The sequence below is a fragment of the Phalacrocorax aristotelis genome, chromosome 2 (assembly GCF_949628215.1).
Source record: "Phalacrocorax aristotelis chromosome 2, bGulAri2.1, whole genome shotgun sequence".
NCBI classification, from domain to species: Eukaryota; Metazoa; Chordata; class Aves; order Suliformes; family Phalacrocoracidae; genus Phalacrocorax; species Phalacrocorax aristotelis.
The window spans coordinates 50,619,307-50,643,072 of NC_134277.1; the positions used below are offsets into that span (position 1 = coordinate 50,619,307).

Below are 23,766 nucleotides of genomic sequence, written 5' to 3' on the forward strand. Positions count from 1 at the left end.
TTTTTTTTTAATTCCTGGAATGGGTTTGTACAGATGCAGGGTAATTGTGACTAATCGTGTCAGAAAAAGAGCTCACCTTTTCTGTAAGGTAATTCACAATAAAAAACTCAGTCATAATATGATAGTACTGAACGTGGCATGTATTTTCAGGAGGGCACATGCCCAATTCATGAACTGTCATGCCAAAATAAACCATTGGGTATGTGTAGACTTCGATGTTCCTGGAAAAATGTAAAATGAGCTCTAGAAATGTCAACTACTTGCATGGGAGGAGGGCGTATCAGCTTTTCTACAGCTAACAATGAAGCAAGTAGGTAGCTTGTATAAATGTTTATTTTAGTGACAGCTAACAAAATCTGACATGTTTTCTAGGCCCGAGGCCACAAGATCCAACAAAGTTACTGCTTTGGCAACACCAAAAATTTCGGGGGGGGCAAAAAAAAAACCAAAACACATCAGTGAGAACCTTCACAGCAAAAGCCACGACTGCCCAGTCAGTGAATGGCACAAGCAAGGTGTGTCTACTCCAACATGAGCAGTGGCTGAGGACCAGGTACATGAGACCTTATACCAATCCACCAGGCAGACATGCTCTTTGAACGGAAAGGTGCTTCTCCTTTGTGACAGCAAATGCAGAGTCCCACGCAGACACACTGCAGTGCACAGGGTTAGAATGCAGCTGGGCCTGGTCATATTCATGTGGATAATGCTTGTGCTTAGGAAGAAAAACATGCTTTATTACCTGCAGCTTACTAGATAGCTTCCACTCTCTGCACTGGCTTCCTTATTCAATTGGGCTGCAGGCTTAAGCCAGGCAGAAGTAGCCCAAGCATGTCCATCACTACCTATCAACCTGAGTTGATTTGTCCAAAAGAGACTGTAGTACCCTTATCCTCTACTTGTCCCTGAAAAACAAACAAAAAAAACCAAAACAAAAGCCAAACCCCTTCCCTTCCCCCCAAAAAACAAACACCAAACCAACCAACAAACCAAAAACAAACCAAAAAACCAAACCAGCCTTTTTTTAAGGTGCTGTTTTCAGCCTTGTCAGGGTTCTCAGTCAATTCAACTCTTGCATCTGCTACGTAGAAATCAAGACTCTGCCCTCCTCTGTAAAATAAGACATTTTGCAGATGAAAAGTACTTCAACAAAACTAAGTATTATTATTGAGACAGAAATCTGTGTATTCATTGCTACATTTTTTGTCTTGTCAAGACAGGCATACTCTTGTACTCATAGCCCTAATAGTTCCATCTTCTTCCACAGAAGATGAAAACAACATTATAATGCATTATTCTTAAAAAAAAAAAAAAAAAAGCCTTTGGTTGTGAGCAATTTCTTCCTAACATTTGTCAGTCAGGTTAAACCGCAACAACGGGTGATTGTTGTCCTGAATCATGGAGGTTTGTAGACCAAAACCCCTACTCCTTTTAGCCTTGCTTGCCTAATTTACTTCACATTTTGACATTTGTAGAAGCAGGGGGTTTCACCAATTTGCATGAAGACACTAAAACAGGTAGCAGGAAAAAACTAAGTGCTTCATAAGAACAGGAACATTCTTTCCAAGTCTAACCAGCATCACATTTTCACATCAGAAGGCATACAGCCTGACAATAAGTGAATAAGCCCCAAAAATCAAAATATACTATGGAGCACAGACCAAGGTTGTTAAAATAGAGCTGATGCCTTTAAATAATCTCAATTGCTGTACACCAGTTTGTATTGCAGAATGTGAGCTTTAGAGTTCAGGAGGGTTTTTTGCAAACTGAGTCATGGTAAGCGAGCAGTGAGCAGCTGAATCAGCAATCAAAGTTAAGTGTCATCTACTGAAAAGACTTTAAAAGCAGTGAAATTTCAGCTCAGATTAGTAAGAAAAAAGACTTCACCTGAAAGTTTCAGGTGCTGAAACTCAGAAAGAGATGATCAGGTATGCTCACCTTCAAAAGAGGATACAGGGCTAGATAGGCCTTAGCCAAACTCAGTACTATTACTTTTATATTAAAAAATACACTTTTATTAAATAAGAAAACAAAGACAACAAATAACATGAGCTGAGCTCTGTGTATTTTTGAAGCCCTCAGACTCTGAGACAAAAGCATTCTTGTGTGCTGCGTCAATGGGGCAGTCCCTTGACAAACTCATTACAGAGAGAGAGAAGAAATGGTGGGAATCCCTGAACGTTCTTTCACCCACCTTGCAGGTCAAGTACAACAGTGTGGCTGTATTTCTGAAGAAGGTACTTGCTCACCAGAAACTGTAGTGAAACCAAACCAGGCATCGTCAAGCTTTTATTATTTCATGAACAACTGAAAATACGCGATGCATATCAAGGACTCTCAGAAGCAGCATGGTTTCTACCTTGAATTGCAAGGATAAAATGGAAGACAAGACAGTGATAAGCAGTTGGGGAGCAAGTACCAGCAGAGCTACAGGTATTCACAACCTTGCTGTTAGGTGGATTTTTGTTAGGATTTGGATATATTTTCCCCACCCTGCATATGCAGCCAGGGGAGCTGAATCTTGACCTTCCTTCACCTCCTTTCTTTCATGTAAAAATTTCCATCTGTAGCTATGAAAATCTGAAAACCACAGAGCTCACCATCATTCACCTTTGCCAGTTCAGTGAGATGCAAGGCTATAGCCTGTAGCTGGTTGGTCATGGCTGGAGGCACAAAAGGGAACTGATTTGCTTTCCCCCCTCCACTGCCAACTTGCGTGGGTTTGAAAAAAGAAAAAAAATTTAAAATACCCAACAAAAAACACATTATTTACCTGACACATTATTATGCTTTCCCCTCTGCCTTCACACGGCTTCTCATCCAGATCATATTTTGTAACACTGAATATTTTTGTTTGCTTGTATCTCCATAGTGCTTAAACATCCCGTTTCAGCACTGTTCCTGTTGGTACAGTATAAAGGAGAAACAAACTTCATGCAAGTCAAGTATTCTACTACTGTAATCTCCTTTCAGTATCTTTGCACAGGTTGGATTTTTCAGAATTTAAAAAAAAACCAAACCACAAAGCTCTTTGAGTGATTTCAGCATAGCTAGCTCCTACTCTTGCATCTGAATTACTGGCACCTTCTGTCCAAGTTCTCCTTCTTTCCTAGGATAGGTGATCAAGCTCAATTTTGGCGCAGTGGTGGGGTGTGGTGTACCCCTTTTTTTCTGATAAAAGACATTAAGAGGAGTCCAAAATTTAGCTAGTATTAAAACACCGTCTTCTAGGTGTTCTTCAACACCTTGCCTTTGCATCAAAGCACACAGACCTGAGGGATTAGACTTCATAAAGTAAAAAACCAGAGCTGCTTCAGCCGATACGAACCAGCAGCAGTTTCCTTCTATTTCAACACGAGCTAGGTGGACTCAGCGCTTTAAATACAGTCACGTCTGCAGGTGTCTACGTTTGGCTGTAGTCAAAAGACTCACATTGTTTTAACTTCAGCTTTTGAAGTCGATACTGCTCTGGATCAAAGGACCAAAAGAGCAACATAGGAATCCACTGTAGCAGAAGTCACTGCTTTGACAAAATTTTGCAGGAAATCACACTGACCCCTCATGAGTTCAGTACTAGGTTCTCAAGTTCTTCAGTACAGCGGATCTACCTGTTCATGATTAGTGCAAACCACATCCTAAAACTGAGTGGAAGGGGGGGGAAGTCAGAAAGCTTGAAAGAAGAGATGTAGAGTGTGTGCAGGATCCAGACTCCTTCTCAGAGCCTAAAGTCTTCTGGGAAGCCTCGTTGGTATAGCGAGTGTTTCAACATCCAGAAATAAAATTTAACATGGAGGAGGCAAGAAAGGAGTGCAAATTTTCCTTCTGCACAGCTTCTTTCTTATCCCATACATGCCTGCTGTGAAAATAGCAACTAACATTTTCAGTAAACAGGAGAAACATTACAGCCTAATGCTCAGCAATGGACAGAGCATGAGGAAGGTTGAGAGTTTTATGGTTATCAGTTTCTTTTCCTCCTCCTCCTCAACAATTCTACCTATGCTTCAGAAGACCCCTTCACCCATAGTGCAGGAACACTGCAGATCCAGATCCTGCAGCCACCACACACAACACACAGCCATTCACCTTCATCCAAGGCAATCGCTTTGGAGAGTACTATTGCAGAAGTCCACACCCAGGGAGACTTCTGGCTAATTTAAACTAGAGATCCATAAAGGTGCATTCTGTGCACCTGACCAAGATTTGTGGGTCTTGCAAAAAGGAACCTCTGAATGGGATTTGGAAGAAAGGAGAAAGATATAAGCAAGCTGGAAGCAAAGGAATCTTCATCCAGCTTGCAAACTAATGATGGATGGGTGGAAGGGGTGAAGATCAACTCCACTTCAGACAACCGAAGACACATTCAAGGGAAGTTTTTGAGTTTCTCTACACAAAAGACTTCCCTAGTATGAGAGGAAGCATCAGCAAGACTTAAGGAATAATGAAACAGGAAACAGAGAAGAGTAATTTCTTAGCTATAGCATTAGGGCGATGACCCAAAATTGCTAGGCATTTCCCCACCTTGTGCTCAGAGCTGTGCTCTGGCCCATAACTACAGACAACACTGGAAATATTAGTTAATAATAGTACAGAAGCACCAAGTTAAAAAAAACAGTGCGTACATTTACAAGGACTAAAGAAACTTAACAGAAAGCTTTCAGACTATAGATACTGGCTGCATTTTCCTACTGAATTCAAACAGATTGGTGTTCGAATACACCAGTATCCAAACAGATCCACTCTACTTAACAAAGGCCCTTTCTGTTGGAATTTCAAACTCAATTCCCAGTTCCAATAAGCAGTCTTTTTTTCCTCTTGTTTACAAAAAAAATTTAGAAGGCTAAATTACTTCTGCAGTTGTAAGCACGTTACCAAAATGCAAGATAGCAATCTTACCACAATGCTTGCACAGAATCTGCTATGAACACATACTGGGGAGTTTCATGACAAGACTGTGCTGCCCATTACAACACTAGAGTTAAAAGTGGGACCTTCCTAAGACCCTGACTTCAGACTCCTATCTATATTTGGCTCCTGAGGAACAGGTGTATGTGTTTTAGTCTAAAACATCACTGATTCCTTGGCCACAAAGCCTATATATCCTACTGAAAGGCAACTGCATCAGCAAGAGCCTGAACCTAGCACTGTTTCTGTGAAACCACTTGTAGGTAACACACACCTTCAAGACTTCCCTGAAAGCTAGGGCCTCTGCTTCACTACTCCCATCTTCGATAACAAGCAACAGAAAATACCTTCTGAAACTGGATTTTTAAAAATGCATACTTTATTCAGCAAAAGCATGACAAAGATCCCCGTGACATCTTTTCCAACGTTTTTCCATCCAGGCCTTTACATCAAGTCTCAAGATCATCTCCTCCTGCCCAGTTTTGCCTTCTCATTGAAGGAGAACCATTAAAGCAACCTCAATCTTCTGTAGCTTCCAGTTTCCTTTGTCACGTGATCTTCCAGCCTGGACCTTGAGGCTGGCTACCATGCTTTTAAGCCCTGGCCTGCAAGACAGCTTTCTTGCAACTCAGTCATTTCTTTCAAAAAAGTTGCTGCAGCACCAGGTCCAGGTCATTCAGGACCTTGTCACCCTTTCGTATCCTTGCTGAGCCTTCTCTATGTTGCTCTGCAGCTCTTAAAATTTCTGTAAATCCAGTCCATCAGGGAGGTAAGAAGGTAACAGAAAGGGCATGAAATGGTGTCAGAGCACAAAGATATACTTCATGTTGGCTGTGAAACTGATAACTGGCTTACATACAGCAAAGACGACTTCAGGAAACTTGTCAACAGCTAACTAACAGTAAACACTAGAATAGCTTGCCTAGTCTGGGGTCTCCATCACAGGAAACTTTGAAGAACAGGTTAAACAAATACACTGGGAATAATTCAGATACAGATGAAACTGGCTTAGGGTACAGAGGCATAGGGCTAGATCAGCTCTCACAAACCTTTCGTCTTGTATTATCTGTTAAAATGGTGTTTGCAGTCTGGAAAAGAATATTCATACAAGAAGAGATTAAAACAAAAATGCAGGGACTGCACATTAGTTAGTCATTCCTTTGGGCAGTTATGCTAGAGCATTTTCAAGCAAAAGAAGATGAGTGACTGCAAAGCCATGTAGTAGAAAAACATTCTCAAGTAGTTTCCTGCTAGTACAGAGACGACAATGCCCAACAAATAACTAAGCTACTGTCAGAGGCTGAAGTTAGGATCTGTCAGCACTGAGAGCTATTTGCTGAAATGTGGATGGATTTCCAGGAAGAACATCCTAGGAAAACTCGGAATATCCATTTTACACATATGGTGATGCTGCTGTTCCCCAGTGATTTTGCTAAGTCTGAAATGCAAATACAAGGGGACTGCAATAGTCTAGTCAGTCATCCAGTAATATCAAAGTGACCAAATCTATCCAAAGAGAGCAGACTTCTTCCCTATGCAGTCCAAATTTAGTCTTTTGTTAACAGGTCACCTTCTCAGTCTGGATAATTCAGTATCACCTCCTTCAGAGCACACTGTTAAACACAGGATTCTTCTGTAATTGCTGTTTCTGAGCATGGATAGTGTTTGCTGTCTAGTCAGGAAGATTATTTCTAGAGTCAGACTCATATAAACATGCAAACTGTGCAAACAAGTATTTAATAAAAAAAAACGTGCAAAAGGAAAAAAACACAGGGATTGCAGAGCCCCCAAAATGATGGGAGAGCAGGGAGGCAGGGAGAGCTGCCTGCACAGGAGAATTCAAAAGGGCACAGAGAGTCTAAAGGGGTATGGACAAGCTCAAGTCTCAAGTGATTCAGGGACTGTGAAGTTTTGTTTGACACCTATGAAGATAATTATGTTATCAATATAAGGGAAAGAGTAGTCTCATACATAGGTTAAGAGAGAATTCAACTACATACTGCACACTATTCACCAGTTCATGTTCACCTCATTGCTCATTCATCCCAGGTAATCACATTTAAAAGGTGTTCGTTCATGCATAGGCAGTATTACAGTCTAAGTTTACAAACCCCACTGCAGGGATGCAAAAAATATCTGTGCTAAACTCAGCCCCTACAGCTACACTCTAGGGGTAGATTTCAAATGGCACTACCATAAATTGAAAAGATCACACCTACCTTCCAGATGGGACCAGCGTAAAATCTCCACTTCTTAACAGACCGATCCTGACTAAATACAAGGTTTGCACTGGTCTGCTGAAAGCAGAGAACACTGTGCCCATTATTCAGCTGCTGTGCCAGCAGAGCACTTGCAAATTCCTGAGGACAGGCAGGAGGGAGCATTTAAGGAGCCACAATTTCTGCATTAGGAACATTCCTTCTTGCCCTGCCTTCAGGAGGCAGCTGGCTCCACCAGACAGACCATCCCATTGAGCTTCACTATGCGGAACAGATCACACAGCTACACCACAGATACGAATCAGTGGTCTGACCATGTTTTTACACCATGCTCTTCAAGACCGAATTGCAACTTGGTCAAGGTGAGCCAGCTAACTCCCTACAACCCCTCACCATCTATGCATTTGGCCTTCAGTCAGAAAGTTTCATTCTGATTTCATTTCCACCCCTGGACATGGATGATAGAACCACATTTGAGGATAGGTTAAAATAACTGACCTGCTCAAGACTGCAAAGGAACAAATGCCGAGCTGTCCCATTTTGTATCTTATACTCAGCCACAGGAGGACTGCATGCCAAGGCTAGGACACCTAGGATAAGCCCCAGCCACATATAGCAGCAGTGGTGTAGGTGCAGTGACCCAGCAGAACACCCTCCTGCATCAGGCACATCCTTGGGTAAGGCAGCAGCAAGTGGCAACAACTTCTTCTTGGTAATGCAGTACGCTGCCAGCCCCTTGTCACAGAGACCTCTCTTCATGCGTACTCAAATGAATACCACACTGTTTGGCAATATCTAGCAGGTTTGGGTGGTTTTTTTTCACATAGGTAGACCAGGATTAGGAATCAGGGCCCCATCTTTCAGTTCCTTTCTGTAGACAAGAGATCCTTTCACTGAAATCTGTAAATAGGCAGGTGTGTTAATGAAGCTCTCTAGAGCCCTACTTGAAAACTTTAAGCCTGTTTTTTTCCCCTTTTTCATGTTAGCCCTATAACTAACCACAAGCACGTTTGTATTCCTTGATGCAAAGCCTTTCTGCTTGTAATATTACAGAAAATTATGGCAAAAAGTGAAGTCTCATGGATTACACTACGTTTTCACAAGTACAATGTAAAACAAAATGAGGTCAGAATGAAAGCCAGGATTCCACTCCCCTTACAGCACTGACTGCCAGAAAAATAAAAATACTCCTGGCTGTTAAAGTACTGAACTGTTGTAAGAATAATACCTAAATAGTACTGTAATTCTACACACTTGGAAGCCACAAAACCCACAACCAGTATGAAACTAATTCTGTTCCATTCCTTACTTTCAATGCCTGGCTCTGAGGTAATTAATACTTCATAATAAAGTGCTTGCAGAGCATGTTCAGGGATGGTGCAAAAAAAAAAACCCACACCAAAAAACCAAATCTGGGATCAGGACTGACCACTTTATTCTGAGAATGAAGTGTGTCAGGTACTGAACACACAGCCTGCAGCCATTAGACTCCGCATTTGAGGTGAGAATTTAGGAGTAGAAGCAATCTGGCTCGGGTGAACTGCACATGTCTTGTTCAAAAGCCCATCAAATACATATCAAACACAGCAGAAATGTAGATACTCAAGGGGATGATGCTCCTTTTCACTCTCTCCTCAGGTGGCAGCAGTAGTCCTTATCAGCTGAGAAGAAATAAGTTTTTACATTGGCCGTATCAGAAAAGGGTGGCACTTCCAGGGTCCACAGAGCCCATTACAACTACTTTGGTTTGCTTTACTTTGCACACACCTTCGTAACACAGACAACAAATGAGACATCAACAAGGAGAACTCCTTGTCCATTGAGACTTTACAACCTCATTTCTCCCTTAATACTGTAACTTCTTTAATGCTTCCTCACACCCTTTTTCCTTCCCAAAGACACACAGGAAGGATTTACTCTTTAAAGAACCATTTTAATGTCAGGCAAAAATCAAAGGAAGAAACCACAGATTATGAAAATACTTGATTCCGCCATCTTAATCTTTTGTTGTTTAAATCTCACCAAGGAGTTTGCATGATTGACATCAAACCCATATGAATCAAAAAGATTCAGTCATGTAGAAAATCAGCTTTACTGACAGAGATTGTGCATCTTTGCAAATATCAGGCTCTTAAAGAATTTAAATCTCTTTTAGTCATTAATTCATCTTCTGTTTTGTTCCAGTAAACTGATGATTTTTTTAAGTTAAAGCCTTCTACTTCCAAGGTGCTGGCCTATGAAAAACAGGTACTCCAGGCCCATTGGAGGGCAGGGGATGGATCCATTACAAGAAAAAATGGCTCACTGTAAGACTACATTCTGCAGGCAGGCCAATCAGAGGCTATGGTCCAACAAAAACAGATTAAGTTTTATGTACGTCCTTGTATTTATCAATTTTTACTTGAAGTCTTCGGAGACGGCAGAAAGGAAGCAGTAAATTGGCTTTCCAAGAGGGGACAGATAGAGACTACAAGGTCCCTCATTCCTACTGTTCGGATCAGCTTGCACTTGAGAGCTCTCTTCCACAGTTCCTTTCACTGCTCCCATGACAAACCAGTTGAAATTTTTTCAAGGTCACTTGCATGGAGGTGAAAATAATGGGGTCTGCTCAATGTTGGCAGTGAGCCCCTTCAGACTATTGATACCAACCAGATGATACAATCAGCTTAAAGTGTCTAGCCTATTGGCAGCTCTGACCTACCAGTCCACATGAGTAAACAGCAAGCTAGTGGGACTTTGCACCCTTTTGTAGGCTCCTCTTCAGTTGAAAAACATGGTAAAAAAAAAACAAGAGAAAGGCGTAAGAGTGTTCCTGTAATGTAAGCAGCCTACAGGGACTGCATTTTTACTAGACTGATGCAAATGTTATCTTCCAGTTGAGTTCAATGTCACAGTCCAAGGCAAATTCTAAAGCTACAGCTTTTATTTGAAGAGAATTTAAGTTTTTAACTCTGGCAGATTAAAAAAAACAAAAGTCTTTGAAGAATTTAAAAAGTTGCCTCAGCTAAACAACTTACTGATCTTTAAAAAAGGGAAATATGATTTGAGAGAAAGAGAAGCAAAGTAGGGGGAAGATAAGGAAGTACTCAAGTCATTATAGATTGTTCAGCCACATATCTCTGACAAAGAGTTGGGGGACATAATTTTCATACTGTGCGGTTGCATTGATATTAGGTTTGTCTACAAATTCTATCTCGCATGCCTGGGTGCTGCAAGGAGAACGCTCCAGCTCCAGCACTGTTACGTTGTTTGGCACCGATGAAACAAGTATATTCCTTGGAACAAAAAGTGTTAACTGAGGACCGCGGGCTGGCCAGTAGCGACCAAGATTAAAGCCGTTGATCCAAATTTGCCCCTGTTAAGACAGAAAGAAAAAATAACAATATTTCAATAATTTGACAGAGATCAAATGACAATAGCTTTAAGCGTAACACTCTTCACATAGTAACTAAATTTCCTCCATTTTTCAGTTTGATAGAACACAAGGATGGAAAATCTGTTCCAGAAAATGCTAATGACAGTCAGAACAATCTAAATTCCCTGATGAGTTAAAGCTATCATTTATATTTAAAAAGAAAGTGGTCAAATACTGCAGTAATTCCAAATATGACAATACTTAGGAAAACACAATTGCAGGTTCCTAGCACTAAATTTTCCACCAAGCTTCAGACCAAAGCAAACCTGAAAATTCTATTTGCTTGAAGCTGATTATTAAAAGGAGAAAGAATTCACAAAAGAAAAAAAAATCAGATCCTAATTCTGTTGTAGTCTTACAGTTGTACAGACAATCACATTATCTTGGTAGTCCTTTCCCGTTTTATCTGTTTCATGAAATCACGCAGCTTGTCTAGACGCATGAAATTCAGATGTCTCATACTTGTAATAGTTTAGCCAACAAGAAGAGCTTGTGACATCACACTGCAACAGAGTACCGTATTTTGTTGTAGTTACCTACAACCATTAAAATCTTTGGGGGTCTGCTAGCATTAAGTTCAGTGAAATTGTGGTTAACTTGGCATACAAACTCTTTAAATTACTTTTTACAGCGGAGGTGGCCAGAACCACTAGTTCAAAATACTGTTCTAACATGATAAACACCTTAAGTTCAAAAGATAAAATTGGGCAAGACGAAAAGGAGTCAAAACAGTCATTTATACACCACAAAATAGACAGATTAAAGTGACACAAACACCAATTTTTACAAAAGCCTATAGATTGGTGAGTTGCAGAATGTTCACTAAAACTGTAAATAGACTCCTTACTGAGTTGAGCTGAATCCCGTTAGTGAGCCAAGAGATAGGGGAGGATGTACAGCTGATTTGGACAAACAATTTGCTTTTACTCCCCATAACTGTCTTTTTACCATAAGGCAGACAAGAGTGCAGTGCACAAGAAAAGGGATGGGAACAGGTAACTGCATCTGTGTTTTCCCTCTTGCTTTGACCTTTGGTAATCACAATATAGAGGAAAAACACACTAACACATGGCATTGATGTACAATAATAAAAGTAATGAAGTAGTCTGAATCAGTTGAAAGTAAAAACTTTTACTGCACTCTTGGTGATGTCCAAAATTCATCTGGGATAGGTGTAATCAGAATAATACTTCTGAATGATCTAAAGAAGCAAAATTGTAATATAGCGAGTTTTTCTGTTCAAGCTGTTTTGAAGGTATTTTTCTTGTGTTTTCTTTTTCAAGTATTTATGAAAGCAAATTTTATGAAACTCACATGAGAAATTTTATAAGGAGTTGGTACATTTGCAAATGCAGGTGAGTTATTTCAGCTCTATGTCCACTTCGGTAGTGTAAGATCCTATCTTGCACAGATCTGCCAAGGTGTTAATAAACTTTGATGTCAAACTTTTTAAAATAATTTTTAAAATCAAGTTTATCTTGCTTTGTGGCTTGTTTTTGCTGTATTAAAATGCAAGAGAAGAGCTATTTATTCAAGCTCACCACTCTGCATCTATAGCAGTTTTAGAAGAAAACGTGGCATTAATGCAACCTACACACACAGGATGAATTAGTGAGTGTACCCACCAGACAGTAGCCTACCTACTACAGAAAGTTACTGTAACCCTGGGGGAAGTAGGAGTTTACTGTAGGAATGACTGCATTAGAGTTCTAACGCAGAAGGTATGATCAGACAGGTGTCTTTCCGATCTTAATCGGTCACTGGTTGTAACCAATTTTTCCAGTAAAGCTATGAACTTAATTCCTCAGTTCCCAACTGCCCTTATTAATATTGCAGTTTCTAAAGACTGCACACTCAGGAATTAGTATACTCTAAACAAGCAAATCATAACACTATACACACACTACCAATACATATGCCTTAGACAAAATAAAGGAGGGGGGGATCTCTATCTTCAGTAACAAGATTTCCTTTAGCAGGGTCAGCAACTACAACCCATGATTCCACAGAAAATCAAGAACAGTTCTGTTTCTGTTGAAGAAAAACCAAATCTGTTAAATCTAACCATACATTCCAGGACATGTGTGCTTAAGGGCTTTGCGCTTCCTCAAGCGAGGGTGAAGGAAGTTTAATTACTAGTGAAGGGTTTAAAAACCACTGAAGGCAAGCAAGCTACAACATAAGTCATGACTGTTAATGCTGTACCCTTCTTCCACACTGTCCAGCACTCCTTGTCTTAATATGCAAAGGCACGATCATCATTAGAACTATAGGTTTTCTTGGTAAGTGTTGTTTCCATGGTTTTCTAACTACTCAAACAGGTAGGTTTTAACCCCTATTACAGTCCCTCTCCACACCTTGGCATCAGCCATTTATACAGTGCCAGTCAAGGAATTAAGGCCCAGATCCAATGGAACCTGAGTGGAATTTAAACCCTTATGGCCTTCTGCCTGCAAGACATGTTCTCATTGGTAAAGTTAGCTGGAAGTCTCAGTTTCCACACCCAGTATCACCTCAATCTTATTACTCCTGGGTATCTTGTTTTACCATTTCAAAGGTGAGTTTGCCAACAGGCAGATATGGTCATCTCACTTCCTGAAGATTTATGATTCATGGGCTCACAAAATTTACTGCATAAGTCTGAGATTCCGGTTCCAGTTCAAAAAGCTATTTTTGGATTTTATTCAGTGATTGCATAAGAGAGCCCCTGTTCCTATATATGTGCATAAGTTAAGCTTCCTCATCCAAGCTCAGTGCCAGCAATGAATCACAAGCTTCTGCATATTGGGAAGTGCTTTAACCACTATAATACTGTATATAGATCACCAGCAACTCTTTCTCCTACTCTGTTTTAATAGCAGTAAATCGATTGTTTCAGAAAGGAATAATTTTGCCACCTAACACTATCACAGGCACTTCCCTGAAGCCTGGACTTAAATGCGTAGGCCTCCAAGAAGAGTGGCACTTCAGTGCACACATTCTGCTTTCTGTGCCTCCCACCAGCTAGCTGAGCTGGTCCTTACCCATCCTGCATGCTGGCTGTTTCAAACATGGCACTGTGAAAACACACTCTTTGCTGCTCTAGCTACGCTCCAGCCCTATGATTATTTCCCATTAACAGAGATCTGCCCCCAAGCTTTTCACGGCAGCGCTTTCTGATCTGTTCAGTTCAGTTACAGGTAACCTCCAGAAGACAAGCAGTACATCTTCCATACATTGGATCCATATCTATGTGCACACCACCAGCAGTTTTGTCCAACGCTCTCTATGCTTTGTAATAAGATCCATAGTTCCTCACACAGCACGACAAACATGTTCTTAGTTACTTTTAATCAATCAATATAATCAGAAGTTGTCCTGCAGCATCTTGCTTCTTCCAGAATAAAATACGATTTTATCTAAAAGCACGTATTCATTCCTCCTTCCAAAAAGCTGTTTCTGCTCTACATGAAGACAAAAAAAAACCCAAAACCCAAACAAAATCAACACACCTAAATGCAGCATTTTATAAACAGCCTGACAATTTATCTCTCACTGTTAAAAAAAACTAGTGGGGTTTTTTTTTGCGATGTGCCACTTTATAGACCAGTACCATGTACCTTTTGAATATGCTTCCCTTCTCTTAATGGCTTATCTTGAGATTTACTTAAAGCAAGGAATCAATTTCCTAGTTGTTTAAATATATTTGAGACACCCCACCACAACAACCAACTTCTACCAATCCAAGACAAATGGACTTTGATCGTCCATAGAAGTTTCAGTAGCTTTTTGAGTGGACTTCAAGTTTTTACAGTGAAAAGTTGTACCTTTGTCCAGCCAGGAAACGTGACATAGGTGTCTTGAGGCAAGTCTGGAATCCCTCCAGGAATTGAAAGTCTACCGGTGTAGAAAGTAGGTGCTTCATAACTCAGTGGATTGCCAACAGATTTCCTTTGTTGGTCAAGGTGGCCATTAATGTCATGGTTCACTGCTCCATCTATGTCTAGAGGATAGATTTCCCATTCAAGAAGTATATCATGATCAAGAGTTAAATTTGAAACTAGACCCTGAGGAAGAAAAAAAAAACCCACCAAAAAAATAACATTATTAGCTTCATCTTATTGAAGTTATTTGGCTGCAACTATAAATCAGTCAGAAATAAAAACTGAATCAAAGTACTTGCAACTGCTGCCAATCTGTGTGTGTAAAAAACCAAGCATCTGGTCTTCAAGTTACAAGCTCTGCTTAAGAATAAAGGGTTTCATTTATTCTCTGTGAAGGATCTGTTCCTCTTAAAAGTTTTGGGCTTTCAAACTGATGCCCAAGTTTTGGGTTTTTTTTTTTTTTCGTTTGTTTGTTTTTTGGGGGTTTGGTTTGTTGTTTTTTTTAACTTTTTTCCCCTGTAACTGTGAATTTCTGTTTTGCTTTAACACGAACATGATTCTAAAACCTGTGGCTTAATAAAACGCAGAAAAAGCATTATATATCGTAAGTTTGAGATACCATCAAGAAATATGGTAACACTGAGTCACTAACCCAAGATATTAACCTGCACAATAGAAGAGAAAGCAGTATTTGCTTCCTACAAATCTTCCACTGCTAACCTACAGTATCACAAAATCAAGGCACATTCTTTGTGACCCTGATTCAGTGAAATACTTTAAGCTTACAGTCAGCTTCAAGCCCACAGAGTCCTGTTCCATTTCTACAGAACCATGTACGTAGCACACCAGGGTACTTGCACAATGAATTAAAAAGCATGATTTAAGAAGACAAAAATGAACATTAAGTTACCTGTGCACACATCTTAACTGTATTATAATAATAATTTCTAAAGTAGTGTTTCAGTGTAATGCGAGGGGCTGACTTTAAACCAATGCTGCTACATTCATAAGTTGCTTGAATACTATGTTGTGTGTCTGTTCTGATGTCTAATAAGCATTGCACTGACTCCACAAGCCTCATCATCAGTACAAGCACTAATTGTTTTCCTCTTCCTTTACCTAGATGCCCACTTTACAGAACAGGAACTTTAACTCTGTACAGATATTTTATTTTGATATAAGTGGCAAAACGTTTTTAAACAACCTAGACTTTACCCTGTCTAGCAATCAACTGAAGTAATGCAACATAACTTTAGCCCAAACCTTCTAACCTGCCTCCCTAAGCCCACCTTTAGGCACTATGAATGGCGTGATTTTTTTCAAATTAGATTAACTGCCTACTAAGTGTTCTTACTTTGTTTTGCATAAGAATGCATATTCAACAGTCCAGATATGGATATAAATTTCCCAAGTAAAACAAAGATATAGGTGGCAGTGAACATGTGAAAAAATACAGAAAAACATAAACCACACTCTTCCTTTCTTTGGGTCCTTCAAAAATAAGACTTAGATCAGCAGGATGTTTTAAAACCAAAACCCTTTTAAGATTCCTTACAAAAAGCTAGATGCCTAGTTCCTTTTCAAGCTCAAAAAAGCGGAAAAAAAAACCCCACAGCCAAACAAAACCCAGAAAAGCTACCCTATTTGCTTAAAAATGCAAGGCTTCATAAGGCAGGAACCTCTTGCTTTAAAGTTATTTCTGAAAGCAAAAAAATAAAAAATATCTAAAACGCAAGGTATAATTTTTTCCAGTTTTCAAAATCAACACAAAGAACAGCGTGAGGGAGGGACTCTGCTGGAAGGAGCAATGCACATTTTCCAAAGCTACCCAAGAAAGACTGCCTCTTCTACGTGGAACCATCCTGCTTTTAGAGGATTGGTCTCACAATGCAAATGTCTACTAAACTTGCTTTCACTTTTAAATTTTTAAAAGGTTGAAACCCCGGTACGAGTGCGAATTTCAGGTCAACCACAGCAACACTGAGCACCTCCCTAATCCAACCACTAACCCCCAAATTCTGTTACCTCAGTTTAGCACTAAGCACATAGATTCCTAATCCCCTGGCCTGTTATTAAATAAATAAATAAATGCAACATTTCTGCTGCATCTACATGAAGGCAAAACACTAGGGAACTAGGTGCCCTCTCTTGCCACTCAGATAAAGGCAAGGTAAGTTGAAGAGACAGTATAAACAGCATTGGCACTCCTGCTGCCCACTGAATATATACACCACAAGCACAGAAATCTCCCCGTTGCTGATGCTTTTAAATCAGAGGCTTTCATACATCCTAGGAGTTCCCACATATATTTAGTTTTGTTCTCATTAGGATTTAAATAACTGTATGCCTTCCAAAGCATAAGATACATGAAACCGCTTTTTGATACGGTGAAAGCCTTTGAGTTACCAGCTTTGCAAGTGCTGAGAGTTATATTGCTTTGCCTTGACTGAAGTCTTAGCATAATTGGAAACACACCTAAAAATCCTTATTACGACACACTTCGAAAAAGATAACCCATCAATTAGTCTCCTCTAAACCAAGCCTCAGCTTCAATTCTTCCGTGCTGCTTAATCATAACCAATGCATCTTTCTTTAACAATGCGAATAGGCGCATCCTACTCACGGCAACACAAGTTTTAGAACGGGAGACTCTGCCTACTGGAGATCTTGCAAGTCTCTTCCCAGTCTATGTTTCATAATTGAACTGGATTCTGTAACAGGCCCAAACTCAACCAGAGTTTATGGTCTCATCAACTGGGCTGCTCAAGATGCATACACATTTGGGTTTACTTTTTTCCCCTACTTACAACCTTAAGAATCCTACTTCCTCACAGCATGTGTGTCTTTGCTTGGTAACTAAATGGTACTGTTCAGGTACATGTCTTTCCTGTAATGTTTATCTTTCTCCAGCTCTTGCATCCAAACTAACTGAGAAACATTTTGGGTGAGTCTTAATTCTGCTCCAAGACACCTGTCACAGACAGAATTTAGACTGAGAGGAAATGGAAGCTTCTAATTTACCTGTCATCCCCTTAGAACAAAAGGACACCACAATCACCAGGGAGCTATTAGTCTGGACAGCCATTACACACTTGACAAGCTTTCTGAACACTGCCAAATCAATTTAGGCTAAGTCAGATCTAGGGGGTGTTTAAGAGATTCTTCCAGTTAGGGGGCTGCAAATCTCTCCTTAATTGTAAAGTTTTGTCATTACTTTATTATTACTTGTATCCCAGTAATATCAAAATCTAAAAAAAAAAAGTGTGCTGTGGCACTGAACATGGCAGAAATCCAAGACTGGCCCCTACAATACTCCTCTCTCCAACAAATATCATGCAGTGCTTGGGATCCCATAAGGTCTACAACAAGGAAAGTTTCCTTTTTGCCCCTGCCCTTCCTAGTGTTTGTTAGTGGCATCGCCACTGCATTGGGTTTATGTGGCAAGGTTTTGGCAGCACAGGGGCTGCAGGGGTGGCTTCTGTGAAAAGATGCCAGAAGCTATCCCCATGCAGGACAGAGCCAGTTCTAGCCGGCTTCAAAATGAACCCACCGCTGGCCAAAGCTGAGTCTGTCGGGGACGCTGGTAGCACCGCTGTGATAACATATTTCGGAAAGGGTAAAAAACCAACCAAACAAAAAAACCCCACTGTGTAGCAGCTGTGAGAGAGGAGTGAGAAAAATGAGACAGAAACAGCCCTGCAGGCACCAAGGTCAGAGAAGGAGAGAGAAGGTGCTCAAGGTACCAGAGCAGAAATTCTCCTGCAACCACGGTGAAGACCATAGTGACACACGTTGTCCTCTTGCAGCCCACGCAGGTCCACAGTGGAGCAGATATCCACCCTGCAGCTTGTGGAGGACCCCATGCCGGAGCAGGTGGATGCGCTCTGAACAAAGATGCAGCCTGCAGAGAGCCCACGCTGGAGCAGGCTGCTGGCAGGAGCTGTAGCCACTGGGGAGGAGACCTTGCAGGAGCAGGTTTTCCAGCAGGAGTTGTGACCTTTTGGGCGACCCATGCTGGAGCAGTCTGTTCCTGAAGGACTGCATCCCATGGAAAGGACCTATGCTGGAGCAGTTCATGAAGAACTGCAGCCTGTGGGAAGGACCTGTATTAGAGAATTTCATGAAGAACTGTATCCTGTGAGTGGGACGCCATGCTGGAGCAGGGAAGAGTGTGAGGAGAAAGGAGTGGCTAAGATGAAGCGTTCCTCCATCCTCCATTCCCCAGCCCCCCTGCACCTCTCAGGGGAAGAGGGCAGAAGAGTCAGGACTGAAGTTGAGCCTGGGGAGAAGTGTTTTTAAGATTTGTTCTTATTTCTCATTATCCTATTCCATTTAGTTGGCAATAAATTAATTTCCCCAAGTTGAGTCCATTTTGCCTGAGACAGTAATTGCTGAGTGATCTCCCTGTCCTTATCTCAACCCACGAGCTTTTTATTATATTTTCTTCACCTCCTGTTGATGGAGGAGGAGGAGTAAGAGAGTGGCTTGGTGAGCACCTGGTAGCCAGCCAAGGTCAACACACCACAGCCACTCATGCAGGGACGTGACAGTCCCAAAGTGCAGCATGAACCCAGAAGCATTCGTAAGCTTTCTCATAACTATCTCTAACACCTTATCAGTCCAAATCTCAACTGACAATTTTGCATAGTGCTTGTGAGACAGCCTTTCTTAGACACACTGAAAATATTGCAAGGATATGCTGCTGATAAATTAAATGGGACATGGAAAGAGATAAAGTGTGTATATGTATATATGTATACACACACACGCGCACATGCATACATACAACTACAACCCCAGGATTCCCATGCCTCAAAGTATGACCAAAATCTAGACCTATTTCCAACCCATTTTAGGAGTTTATCCACACAGTTTTGCACATTTTAAAGTGTTAGCTACAGGTTCAATTCAACCTGAAAGTCTTGTGGGCGACAGTTTGGCTAACAAAAGTGAACTAACAAAAAAAAAAATTTAAGATATGTCTGTCAGGTTTTAATACCACTTTGATTTTCGTGACTGGAAAAACTCAAATGAAAACTAGTGAGTAGTTACATTTTGAGGTGAAGTTACAGCTGTGTAATCCATATCCTTCTGCTCTTTCTAACCCACTATCCAGTAACTCCATTGATTTTGCTTACCTTAAAGTCATTATTGTATCTACCAAAGTTGACTCGGCCCATATTCTCTACCAAGATGTCCAGATTTGCTCCAGCCTTTCCAGTTATATTTATCATAAGTGATTTGTCCCGTTCGAGGACACCTTGAGGAACCTACATAAATTACACCAAGAAGAAGAAAACAATAACCGTTGAAAACAAACAACACCCTGTTATTCGTGTCTCAACTCACATGAAGAAAAGGGACAAAGGAAACAAATTAAAAAAGTTTTTAAATTTTTCCTTTCCTCTTCTTGCATGCGAGTACACAAGCAGCATGTATGACAATATCTGCATTTCAGTACATCAACTGGATGTGCTAACAGGCAGCATTTGTCTAACTGACACCATCTTATTCCATAGCTAAATTCCATAACTCAACCAACTGTTCGAACCCTTGTGGTTTTGATGAACCTGATTCACAAAAAACAAGTTCTCAAATATAATCTAGTGACTGAAAACATTTTGGCAATATCAGTGATTAAAAGGGCCTTCATCTTCCAATTAAAATTAAGCTCACATACATATTTAGCTTTATTTATTCCCATTCCCACAACATATGGAAAGGAGAGCTTGACCTGGACACAAAGGTGATGAGAGTCAGCACAGGTCAAAAAAAAATTAAAAACTAGGCTGTCAAAGTCAGTGAATTGATATTAATTTTCATTAAGCAGGAACAAAATCCTGCTTAAGGGAAGATAGATAATGCTCACATCCTGTGCAATAATTTTTTTTTTAAATTGTGGTCAGAAGCCAGTTTCATAAGGTAAGACATAGGCTCAGGCTTCCACTTCCCCCCACCCTCAAAGGAAAAAAAAATATAGAAGACTAAAACAAAAAACCCACCCCAAAACTATGGAAACACTATAGAAAGCCACCATTAATGTATTTAATGAACCTACAAGTAAACCCTGCTTCTAGAGTGGTTTTTAGGTAGGGTTTCCCCTCCCCATATCCCCCCCCACAGAAGTCAATCTGTATCAACATTCAATATCTCAAAAATTGAAACGATCACATTTTCCTTAGAAGTAATAGATAGTCATATTTTCTGAGATACGAACATTTAGTGTTAATCAACTGTATACTTCCTTATTTCCTTCATCTGATTAAATAAGATTATCTAATAAAAAGTTGCTTTGGTAAGCTGGAGAAAGAAGAGTGGGGGGGAAGGCAACTGTATCCATGACTATTGTGAAGGCCATTCATAGCAGAAATGAACACCAGTAAACAATGTTTACCCCATCGACAGAGACATAGGCACGATCATGGACTCCGTTTAAAGGTGAAGACAGTTGTGTTGGCTCCGTACAGTTTTTTGGAAGCAAAGTTCTGTACAGTACAAACCCAAAATACTAAGAAAAGAAAAGAAAAAACCCAAACAGGTTAATGAACCAGGTCATTCCATAGCTTCAGTTCAGGTCATGAATTAGAAATATCCCACATTCCTGCCTACATGCTCAGATTGAAACATTAACTTTCATTCACTTCAGATAGCATCTATCACAGATACCAGCTTCAGATTAGAGTTCACTTTGACCTTTAAGTAAAGGGTGTAAATTCCACAGAGTTTCCATTTTTAAATGTTTCATCAGAACATTTACGTGACTTTAAAAGATAAGGGTCTTAGCTATGAAGGTATTTCCTCAATAAAACTGTCAGTTATTAACTGCTTTGTTATCATTTCACCATTAAAATCAATTAAAAGATAGCTGGAAAATCCCTTCATAACTGAGTTTGTTATATAAAACTTGAAAGTGCACTTGTCACCTATTGCCCATAAATTGACATATTCATCAAGTCAATAATATCTATTTTTCAAACTAACTGATTTGCATTTCAGAATATTTTTCAAAGTTCCCCATCAGGAAAGAAAAATAAAAAGTCACAGTAATTGGATTTGTTCTCATCATAAAGTGAAACACAAATTAAACGAAGTAAAAAAAAAATTCATTGTCTCTTTCACTCAGTAGCCACAAAACCATTTATCTTCAGGACTTGGATTAGAACATAACCCTGGCAGGAAGAAGTGAGAGTAAACCATTTCCATTCTGCATTACATTTGCAACAAGGTGCCCAGAAAAGGCGCAGGGGTGGGGTGGGGAAACATTGATAATATGCTAGGAAGCTCTGCTGGCTGCCCTCTTCTCAGGAGTTTTCCTAAACAGAGTACTAAGGGTGGGAAGGCCAGAGGATGAGAGAGAAAAACCCACAAGAAATTACATCCAGCCACAACATACCACCTGCAGCTTTGCCCACATCTCTGTATTAGCAGCTTGGAAAGGAAAAACCTGAGATTTGAACCCTTCCTTGACTAACGCCATATCCCAGGCAACTGCTGAACCGCCCCCACCTCTTCTCCCTCCCCCATCTACTACCACCATCACATTGTCTCAAAGTGGTTTATTTTAGCTGCAGGCAATTAACACCCATACTCCAGTCTCTGCAAAATTTGGCACAGAAGTGATCAAGGAGCCATATAGCCTTAGTGGAAAGACAGAATCCCTCAGAGTGACAGAGAGAGAACACAGGGGAGAGTGGGAGTCCGGAGAAGCCACAGGAAAATGCAGAGAAAGGTATTTTTCCTCTCTCAACCAATGGGGTGAATGACCTTGACAGTGGGTTGCAACAACTCGAAGAGGTTGCTCCCCAAGGTTTCTCTCAATGCATTCTTCTGCCTCACCATACATGCAGTAAAAGGAAAGGACTACAAATAAATAGGAGGCCCACAGAAGTGTTAAACTGATTGCATTATCCAATATCCAGGCCCCCTGGCTTGTATGACAAAGCAGTGTCTCAGCCACTGTGCTTACTCTGATAGCAACCAGGGAGAGGCAAAGAAAAAAATAGGATAAGGAAAATTAAGAGTGAAGAAAAAGATGGATTAAAAAAATTCTCTTAAGAACCTGAAAATCAGTACTTCAGAGAGGGGAGAGATAAAGTTGGAAGCCTGGACAGCATATATACCTACATTCACAGAAAGAAGAAAACCTCAGGTACAAAACAGGAGCACTGGAGAGTATGGAAACATCTCCAATGCAAAAATCCTGGACAACTTTATAATACTATTACTTCTGTGCTGAGATAAGGTGTGAGACACTGGACATAGGAAGAGTCACACCACAGGGGGTTGTTAAAATAAACCTTACAAAATTACTCCAAAGTGCCTACTGAAGGAATCCTTACCTGCTTTAGCTGAACAAAGGTTAATGGGTAAGTGCTTTTCACTGGTCCCGCAGGTGAAAGCCTGTCAAGAACCTCCATCACGGTGCCCACCTGCAGCATAGAACAAGCAGATATACGAAGGTGAGTAAATTTCAATCCAAACAAAACAGCTTACATATCCAGCCACCTAGCTGCATCTATCTGGAAAGCAAAGAAATCTTAAGCCCTTACATCATCCTTACAGACACATTAATAATAGAATACAGTACAGAAAACTGAGGAACCCTGAAAGAAACATGCTATAATGTGGAGCGATGTTTTAAAAACCCAGATGTTCTGAATTTGCTATGCACTCATAAAAGTGATCTCACTATTTGATAAGAACTAACCCAGGAGTTTCTCACAGAAGCTTTATAAACACACAAAACTGCTCTGGACAATTAATACAAAACAACTATATTATCTAAATTTTGCGCAATTATACTTTTAATCAAGCTAGGGGAAATGCCACTGATTTCCAATGATTTACTCTGGAATCATTCTGAGCTCAGCAGGGATACGATTTGGTTCTACTGAGAGTTACCCAAGATGAACTTACCCTATGTAGTCTTAAATGATTTTAGAAACCTTAAGGCTGTGATTCAGTGTCACATATAAGTAGCTGGACTGCTTTTAGCGAGACTGGGAGCAAGGTTTAGGCTAGTCGCATAAGTATTTTGGTGAATAAGGACTTACATGTGTACAATTAAATTGCCTTTTGTTGCCATCCATGATTTCCTTTTGCAATTATAGAGTTTTCTACTCATCTACAATTCTCTTTCAAAGTCCACTATCAATTTAATGTTAGTCAAGATGCACCCAATATGCGTAGTGTCTTACAAGCTCAAAAAAATCAACTGCACTCATATTTTTCATGCAAGATGTCAGTCTGTTCCACCAAAGGTCTTGTCACTGTTCAGTGGTAATTACATATAAGATGTTCAAAATATTTCTCAAATGCAGATTTACTTTCAAATGCTTGAGAAAAAAACAGTAAAAAAAATAGGCAT

At 40.2% G+C, this 23,766-nt stretch overlaps 1 protein-coding gene across 1 annotated transcript in view; it reads right to left on the minus strand.

Annotated features, from left to right (window-relative positions):
- Window positions 1-9,033: 9,033 nt before the first annotated feature.
- GLB1 (galactosidase beta 1) overlaps window positions 9,034-23,766 on the minus strand; it is a 46,759-nt gene continuing 32,026 nt past the window's right edge. Inside the window, exons 12-16 of the mRNA XM_075083500.1 lie at window positions 22,739-22,828; window positions 20,794-20,907; window positions 19,538-19,669; window positions 14,343-14,582; window positions 9,034-10,476 (exon numbers count right to left, since the gene is read on the minus strand). Coding sequence (XP_074939601.1) covers window positions 10,216-10,476; window positions 14,343-14,582; window positions 19,538-19,669; window positions 20,794-20,907; window positions 22,739-22,828 — 837 coding nt within the window. The 3' untranslated portion in view covers window positions 9,034-10,215. The remainder of the gene's footprint in view (window positions 10,477-14,342; window positions 14,583-19,537; window positions 19,670-20,793; window positions 20,908-22,738; window positions 22,829-23,766) is intronic.